The 9,545-nt window shown below is 40.7% G+C and overlaps 1 protein-coding gene across 1 annotated transcript; it reads left to right on the forward strand.

Annotated features, from left to right (window-relative positions):
• Positions 1-365: 365 nt before the first annotated feature.
• On the forward strand, positions 366-9,328 carry HSPA12A (heat shock 70kDa protein 12A; the record flags this gene model as incomplete). The annotated part of the gene is made up of 6 exons (XM_010289381.1): positions 366-537; positions 3,341-3,427; positions 4,000-4,104; positions 5,178-5,436; positions 7,129-7,232; positions 8,679-9,328. Coding segments are annotated over 6 exons (1,362 nt in total), but the record flags the coding sequence as incomplete, so codon positions are not given.
• Positions 9,329-9,545: the final 217 nt, after the last annotated feature.

The raw sequence follows: 9,545 nt of genomic DNA on the forward strand, positions 1-9,545 counted from the left end.
CTCTTAGGGAGGCAGATTCATGGGTTAATTAGGAGTTTGGGTTTTAGGCCATTCATTACAGGTTTCAAAATGACTTTCGTCCTTTCTCCACCTGTCAAGTACCCAGCTGCTTGGTTAGAACCTTAGCATGGTAAGTGCATGCATACTTCCCTGTTACAGCCTGTGAAGTTGTGCTATACATTGTGGGCAGGACGATTCCCTGATCAAGTTCTTTAGCCGGTGGCAGCAGCCCCTTTGCTTGCTGGACTCGGAGGGCTGACCTAACCGAAACCACGAGCTGGGGAAAGGCTTGTTCACTTGCTGAAAAGGGTCTGCTAGGATGCTGTGTTTCCCACCCCACTTCTCTGATCGATTCTCTCTCGCAGGCAGGACTGGCATCTCCTGAAAATCCCGAGCAGTTGATCATTGCCCTGGAACCCGAGGCTGCCTCTATCTACTGCCGAAAGCTGCGCCTGCACCAGATGATAGACCTGAGTAGCAGGGCGCCTGTCAATGGTTATAGCCCAAGTGACACTATTGGAACTGGATTTACACAGGGTACTTCTTCTATTAACTCACTTCTTTAGATTCTTATGTCTAGGTTTACTTTCTCCATGAGGGCTGTTTTCTTACCATTTCTCATTGTCTTTGCTCTCTTGAAATGTTTCAGGCTAACATCAGTTTGCCTTTATGAACTGTTTCACGCTTTACTGCAATTAGACTAGTTTAGGCGTTGATCCAGCAGACATGTTTGCATGCAGCTGAATTTTATCGTGCAGGTAGCTTCACTGCCTTGCCTTAATTGGCATGTTGTGGGAGTCTCTTAGTATTTTCACAACAGTACTTTTCTGACTTAATTAAAATCAATACTTCATGTGGGATAATTTTTTTTAATTTAATTTGTTGGGAACAATTATGTATTCGACTAGCTGCATTACTGAAGCAGTTTTAAATAATTGCATCTCTAATGAGACTATTAGTCTGAGGTGTTCCAGACTAATAAATAAAAGTGGCAGACACTTTTTTGATGGCATCTTTAGGAAATAAAATTAATTACTTTCAACACTCAGGGGAACACATGGTATTGGAATATAGCAATAAATTTATCTGCTTGTAGAAGAATGACTAGATACGGCACTTCTGATTTATCGACCTGGGGTCTGTTGCTCATATCAATGTTTGAAGATTGACTTACAATGAGGGACAGATTGGACCACAGTGTAGGTCATTTGACAAATGATCCTTCATCACCAAAGATTTTTCAGCTTGGTATCCTACCTGAGATTGGAGGAAATTAGGAGAGGAAAAAAAAAAAGGAGAACAAAGCAGCAGGTGAGATGCGATTGCTGTATAATGCACAGATTTCCCGTCTGTGTGAATTGTAACAGTTGCCCATATAGGTGGTAGTGTGCCAATCGATCCCAGAAGGAATTTTTTCAGAAGAATTTGTATTTTATCACATTTACTAGGTCACTTCCAGGCAAATGGAAGATTAAGTTAGTAAAGCTATTCCTGTACTTGCTGGAGGGTATTTTTTTTTAGTTAGGCAGAGTCACCACATCATTCTCTCAAACCCATGCCGCTCCTCGCCAGCACTTGTCAGTTGTGTTCAGTGTTACGGAGGCCCATGCAGAGCGCAGGACACAAGCTGTTTTCAGGACACAGTCCCTTCAGGGGCCCCTCAGCTTCTGGCCCCTTGTTCATGTCCTGAACCATTCCAGTTCCATGCGATGTTATATGAACTCACTTTCAGGCTACACAGTGGTTTGCCTCTGGGGAAATAATAAAATAAAAGAGTTTCTCTGGTTAAGGTTTTGAAGCTGAGCAGAATCTGGCAGCTCATGGATTTCTGCTAATGGGTTTTCTCTTGGATGGGAGGGTCCCATTCTCCTTCTCGACTTTGTATGGTGAAAGGTATTGGGGATGAGAAAAGTTTCATGTCAAAACTAATGAAAACAAAGTTTGGAGTGAATTAATTTGAAGTTAGAATTAAAATTTCATAAAGTCATGGCAGGCACCCAAGACAAGCTGAGAACAGATTAAGGAGGAAAACCCTTTAAATATAAACAGAGAGAAGCACTCCAAGGACCATATTATTGCTGTAGAGTCAAAACAAAAATTTTACTGTTCATAGTAGCCAGGATAACCTTACTTCAGTCGTAGTTAAAGACTGGCTTTTGTGTTCACTTCCAGCCCACAGAAGTGAATGAAAAGACTCCCATTGACTTCTGTGGGTTCTGTGTCAGGCCCTTGTTTGGACCTAGTGCTTGTTCTGTCATTGTATGCTTCATCGTTTAAGCTCTCGCTCTGTGCTGCTAAGTCGGCGCAGCAAGGCTAATGCAGCTTGTCTGCATCACAGGGTCTTTATGGGGAGGGTGCGGGTGCAAGTGGAGCCGCTGGTCTTTTTCTGATGATAGGCACTACAGAAACGAGAAGCAAAATGCATTCTGTGATATGCATGCTGATATTTTCAGAAAGAATGGTATTTTCATGCATGACAGGATGCCTCTCTACTTCTCTAGTGTTTTATAGAAGTGCCTTTAAAGGTGAGTGGAGGTTACACAGGGAATGATTTTTTTGATCATTCAGTTGTAGAGGTTGATTCAGAAGCATAATAGGAAAGGCTGTCACTACTCTGCTTTCTCTTCACAGACTGTTCTGCTTCTTTTAAATGTCTAAGTAGCAATTAAGTCTTGTAAGTTAACTGATTGTTATAATAGGATTGCTAGATTATGCTTAATTTTTAATGGATATATATTTAAAATATTATGAGGGTCAGACTTCGTGATCACTGTAGCCTTAAGAAGTTCTAAATCTGAGAAACAGTGCTTTTGGCTGCTTATTTGGAGACAGACCAACATCCTGAAAGGCTTGGGAGGTGTCTTTGCCTGAGAACCCAAAATCTGCAGTGGCTTTTGGACCTGTGGGGATTGTCTCCAGGCCCCAGGCAGTGCAGATGGGTCTGGCAGCAGGCTGGGGATGCCGCCTGCCGGCAGAGGCTGCACCGAGCACGGCTGGCTGCGAGCCCCCCCGGTTCCAGGCAGTGCTTTATAAAACCAGAACATGAAAAAAAAAAATTAATCAGGCCTATTTATAGCTTTTGTATTAGGTTATTGGTTTTAATCCAGTTGATATCAAGGAAGATCAGTGCAGCTGAAAAACATTTTTCCTTTTTTTCCTTCTTTCTAGGATCAACGTTATAATACTGCTGATTCTAATGCAATAATTTCTGTTCGTTTGCTTTGTTAAGAAGTGATACCTATAGATCTGTCAGCCTGCTTGCACTTGTATCCTGCAGCTTATGATAACAACTTCTTCATGCTTTCTTATACTCAGTAATTTTTTCTCTGTCAATGACTAGCTAAGGAACACGTCCGTCGTCATCGACAGAGTCGTACTTTTTTGGTGGAAAATGTCATAGGAGAGATCTGGTCCGAACTGGAGGAAGGTAGTGTCCTTTCTTGAATAAACTTTGCTCTCATTGGTTTCATATTGCGGGCAAATAATTGTGTTTCCCACAAATGTGCTGTGCATGGCTTTGTTCTCACAGTGATTATAAATAGGAAAAGAAAAAAAATACAAGTTCATGTGCTGCTCTTAGTTACTAAGGCTGAACTGCAATTCTGTATGCTCTAGCAAAATATGGTTTATTAAGGAAATGGTAGAAAGGAATCTAGGTTTTAAAATGCAACCAGAATCTTTTCCTCAGAATAGGCTTTGTAAACATGCCATAGCATTAATTTGGTAGTCCACTAGAATGTACACCAGCAGCATGAGCAATTCCACTAATCTACTTTTCATCTGTGCAAAATCAATAGCTTTTGAAATCTGAGTTCCATATTGTTATCAATCATTGCATTATAATTACTAATAAAGATCAAGTCTTCAGCACAGACATTCATGCCTTTCTGTAAGTCATTATCTCTCATGGTGATAATGCCCCTGAGAAGCTGTCATTGCAATATACTGTTGTGATAACGCTAATGTAAATACCATTTGCCTATTCCTTTGGCAAACTAGGTGACCGTTACATCGTTGTTGACAGTGGAGGAGGAACAGTTGATATGACTGTCCATCAGATCAGGCTCCCTGAAGGACATCTTAAGGAGCTGTATAAGGCAACAGGTGATGTCACTTCCACTCCTTGCTTTATTTATGTAATATTTTGACTTGTCAGTGAAGGAAATGTCTGCCTTTATTATTCACTACATTTCATTAACAGTTCTTCCTGAAATAAGACCAGCATTCAAAATTAGTATAACCTAGCTGCTGGTGAGCAGATGTGGGTAAATCACTTAATGCTTCTGATGCTTTTGGATGGTAAACCTCACATTGGGAGAGTAAGAAACTGCCATCTCCTGTGTTATTCACTCCCGTTCAGACCATGACCTCCTGCCATGGTCCTGATCTGACTTCTGCTAGTACAGTCCTCATCTTCCTGTCCTTTGAGAGGTCACCTGTGTATTGCTGCTCTGTCCAGGTATTCAGAGATGTACTGTGGAGATGTGAATAGCTGGGTGTCACAACAAGATCCTTGTAAAGTGACTATTGGCAGAACAGACGTTTCCCTAGATTTAAGGGAACTCTTATGTATTCCAGTAGTTTCACAGGGCATGTAACAAGGAGGGTCTACTATCATCTGGATAAAATGCACAATGATCAGTCCCCAACAAAGATACAAAGTGCAATTCCTTGAATGTTGTTCCCTTCCTGAACTCCAGATCCCCTTTGTCCTGTTAAGCTCATGAGTTATCCTGTTATCTGTTGCTGTGTCTCTATACCAAGTTAATCTTTATCTGTATGGTTCATCACTGAGCCTTCTCAGTCTTAGTGTCTGTAAGACTACCTCAGGAAACAACCTAGTAAGAGCATAGGATAGCATACATCAAGTCTGTCTACTCCCAAATATGAGTCCAACCTACACCTTCTCATGTGTGGATAAGGAGGCAGTTTCCTCTGCTTCTAATAAAAATGTTTCTGTTTTTTAGTGTTACAGTGGCTGATGGTATAGGAGTAAAAGTGAGGCAAAGGTAGATTATGTTCTGTACTAGAATAACTGTTATATTTAGGAAAGATATCTCATTCTGTAGACCTTCTCCCATGACAGTCCTAGTAGTGTCGATCTGATGTGTATTTGCTCGACTTGAAACCTAACAAGCTGTTCAGAATACTAAAGCTGTGTTTTGTTTGTAATACAGGTGGGCCATATGGTTCTCTAGGTGTGGACTATGAATTTGAAAAGCTCCTGTGTAAAATATTTGGAGAAGATTTTATTGATCAATTTAAAATCAAGCGTCCTGCTGCCTGGGTAGATCTCATGATAGCATTTGAGTCTCGTAAACGGGCAGCAGCTCCAGACAGGACCAATCCACTAAACATCACTCTGCCTTTCTCCTTTATTGACTATTACAAGAAGTTTCGGGGTCACAGTGTAGAACATGCCTTGAGGAAAAGCAAGTGAGTAGATGACTGAACCCAAATGGATGCAGAATTAACTACTGGTAGCAAAGACAAATAATTAAAATATCCTAATTACATGTAGACTGAAAGATAATAATGTAAAAATGTAATATAAGGATGAGAAAATGAGATTGCCTGAAGTGGAGTTTCCAGAATGAAAAGTTCTGATCAATCTCTTGCAAAAGCTTTTCTATACAAGACTTGCACTCTCCTAGCATTGCTTTCTATAACTTTTGTTAGGCCACCACTGCATCACCTCCCTGAATTTGACCATATGAGTCCCTTACGTGTTAATTAGGAACATCAGATCAGGTACAGAGTTTGATGTCTAAAGGTTATTTACCTAGAACCTTAATTTTTAGAGGCCTGGGCCCTGGAACAAATCCAAGATCTTGAGTGAGATGTGTAAATACATTCATGGCTTGAGGAAAGTTTTTGATGATACCAGGTCACTGGTGAAAACATATACTACTGCAGAGAGATCTGCAAGGAGAAAGCATTCTTCTTTTGAAGTGATGGCAGGCTTTCTTTTCTTCTAAACTTTTACCAGTTAGATAATATGCTCGGTAAGTGGGGAGACATAATCCCCTCCAGAGATTTTAATTCATGATTTTCAATATCAAGAAGGCACCCTAAATGACAAGATCACAGGCTGCTCTAGAAAAGGAAATGAGGAGAAAGTAGAAGTGGGCATTTTGCATCTTTTGAAATTATCTAGGAGACCTAGAAGTTAATGGCATAAAAGAGAATGAACAAGAGAGCCTGCAAATCTGGGCCAGAACGCTTGGGACCTGAGAGCAGAAGACGTGATATTTAGTACCTGCATCTTAGCTTCTTTCTGCATATTTTTAATCCAGTGAATGTTGACTGTAGTGTGCAGGCTGAAACTCCTGCATCTCTTCCGAAAGTTATTGGTAAATGTACTTTAAGCCTAAATGACTTGGAATCAAGCTCAAGAGATACTTCCTAAATGACACTGAGGTTCTGAAATCATTAAAAATTTATAGAAATATTCCCCCTCACAAGACCATCTCCTTCTTATAATAGTCTTAATGGTGGCTCTCAGAGGGAATGCTAAATGTTCCCTTCAAATAAACTGAAATTAATTGGATAACGGGATAGAAAGAGTATAAAGGTGACATATAATGTGCATGAATGAGGAGGAGATTACTGAGCTGTATATGGATTTGTATCCATGATGGAACAACATAATGCCTGTATTCACTTAACAAATGTTATGCCTCATTAAAAATGCTGTGCTCCCTTCTGCTTCCTGAGGCTTCCCATACTTGCTTGTTTTCCTTGTGTGTTTCCCGTGTCTTTGGCCTGCTACTGCTATAATCTAAATGTTGCCCTTCTGGGGATGAATCAGTGCTGTTTCAGACGAGCAAGCACTGGATTGACTGCCAGCTGTTTCAGGGAGCAGCTGAGCATTGGTAATTCTACAGAGGGCAATCAGGCAAAGAAAACAACAATTAGACAAGCAAAAATAACAATTCTCCCTTGAAATTTTACATTGCTGCAGTTGGTATGGGGCTAGGGTGAGGTGAGGCACTTTCTTCCAAGCAAAATGCATGCAGATTCCATAAACTCATTCATTTACTTATTTGGTGTGTCTTATGAGTGCTTGGCTGTTTCTTACAGCTCAGCTGTAATCTTTTAATGTACTTTCTAACTGTTCTTTTCCAGTGTGGACTTTGTGAAGTGGTCCTCCCAGGGAATGCTGAGAATGAGCCCAGATGCAATGAATGCTCTTTTCAAACCTACAATCGACCAGATTGTTCAGCACCTTAGTATGTATCTGTGTGTAATTCCACTTTCTGTCTGAGCTGAAACTGAAGCTTTGCTTACCTGTTTCAAACCAATATGCACCAAATGCAGGCAAGGAATTTAGTTGTGAAACTTGCAGTTCTCTACGAGCTAGTTAGGAAAATAATAAAAGTAAGGAACATCACCTTAACATGTATTCCTACCTAGTTCTAGTACTAGTTATTGAGTCTGATTCAGTCCTGTTACTGCCTAAGCTTCAATTATTCTCTACTTCCAGGGCTGCAAGCATTCAGAAGGCTGAAATGTACTGACTAACCCAGATCCTGCTTTTCTTTTTCCTGTTTCAGGAAACTACTAAATAATGTTAGACATGTAACTAGTTTCTGATTATTCTTGCTATTAAGACATCTAGTTAATTTGTCCTCAGCGGAAGGTCACATTTGTTCATGACCATCCAAATTACTGACGTCTCTAAACCACAAATAATAAATGATGCATCATCGTAGAAGTACTTCCAGCCATGGCTTAAGCAGCACTGAATTTATTTATCCAGTAATGGAAAGTGACATAGGCTTATTGGGAAATTTATTATTTAAAGTCTTCCTGGTGGAAGATTGGATTTGTATCAAGTAGAGTATAATATATGTACTGAGCAAAGTATTGCTGTTCTACACCTTACAAAGCACTGATTCAATCGTATTTGGAATGGAATATCCAGCTTTGCTCACTATATGTGAGGAATTATTAGGTAAATTTCAGAGGCTGCAACTTAGTAAGACAGCTAGTACAGAACAGTTTATATGTGAGCGGAGGGGAGAGACCTAGAATTACAATAGTTGTGACAGATAACTTGGTCATGCTGCCTTAGTTATTTGAACTAAGGGTGAGCTTACGACTGAACGGCATGATTTTCTTGAAAGTAAGGGATATGGCTTAAGCTAAGAAGGAACATCTGTAAAAATGTAAGGAAGTATTATTTTGCAGATGGTACTTATTGTGGTTAGGATGTTAGGGTCAGAAATAATAAGTGAATTTAAAATGGGGTGACTTATCTGGAATGCAGTAACGCGTATGTGAATCGGTTGGGTTTGGGAATATCTCAGTGATACTTGAAGCGGCAAGATGATGTCTGTTTCCCTACTTCCCATAATGGGACTGGTAGGATTTCTTTGCAAGGAACCTGTCTCTCCCTTTAAAACAGAATTTTTATTTAGTTTCTACCAGTAAATACCACTTCAGAAATATTTTATGCTTTGAGGTAAGTTCCATTCTCAGTGAAATAGAGTATAGAAGAGACTACGGAAGTGGAACTACTACGTGCTGAGAGTGGCAACGTGGGCATAGATGTGGCAGTTTCAGATCTTGTGCATGTGCATGGGACTTCAGTGCACTCAGACATTAGGAGTTCAACCTGCATTGCCTTGTCACAGTGGATTTTTCCCTATTGAATGGACTCTGTTTCTGTTTAGGTGATGTGTTTGATAAGCCAGAAGTGACCAATGTCAAGTTTCTGTTCCTGGTGGGTGGCTTCGCTGAATCCCCTTTACTCCAGCAAGCTGTCCAGAGTGCTTTTGGTTCGAGATGTCGGGTCATCATTCCTCAGGATGTGGGGCTCACTATCCTCAAAGGAGCTGTTCTTTTTGGTCTAGACCCTGCTGTCATCAAAGTGCGGCGCTCACCTCTCACTTATGGTGTGGGTGTGCTCAATCGGTTTGTGGAAGGGAAGCATCCACCTGAGAAGCTTCTAATCAAAGATGGCACACGCTGGTGCACTGATGTCTTTGACAAATTTATCTCAGCCGACCAATCTGTAGCCCTTGGAGAAACTGTGACACGCAGTTACACACCTGCCAAACCTTCTCAGTTAGTAATAGTGATCAATATCTATAGCTCAGAACAAGATAATGTCAGCTTCATCACCGAATCCGGAGTGAAAAAGTGTGGCACCCTTCGCTTGGATCTCACAGGAACTGATGCTTTAGTGCCAAATCGGCGGGAGATCAAAACACTTATGCAGTTTGGGGACACTGAAATCAAAGCCATGGCTATTGATGTTGCCACCTCTAAGAGTGTCAAAGTTGGTATTGATTTCTTAAACTATTAACAGCCCATTTTCCCCACCGCAGCCTGTTTGTGAGACTGATCTTCTACTGTTCCATTTTTTGACTTTCATGTATCACGTAATCAACTTGAATTTCAGCAGGCTATATGAGAACAGCTGGTAAGGTGGGGTATGTCATGTTTGTGCCCTTTGAGGACCAAAGACTGGATTTTGAAAGATGCTTAAAAAGTTTGGGAAGCAAAAGTTCCAGAGGTAGTAAAAGTTCCCAAGTTAC

The sequence above is a fragment of the Phaethon lepturus genome, unplaced genomic scaffold, assembly GCF_000687285.1.
Source record: "Phaethon lepturus isolate BGI_N335 unplaced genomic scaffold, ASM68728v1 scaffold206, whole genome shotgun sequence".
In the NCBI taxonomy this organism is placed as follows: Eukaryota; Metazoa; Chordata; class Aves; order Phaethontiformes; family Phaethontidae; genus Phaethon; species Phaethon lepturus.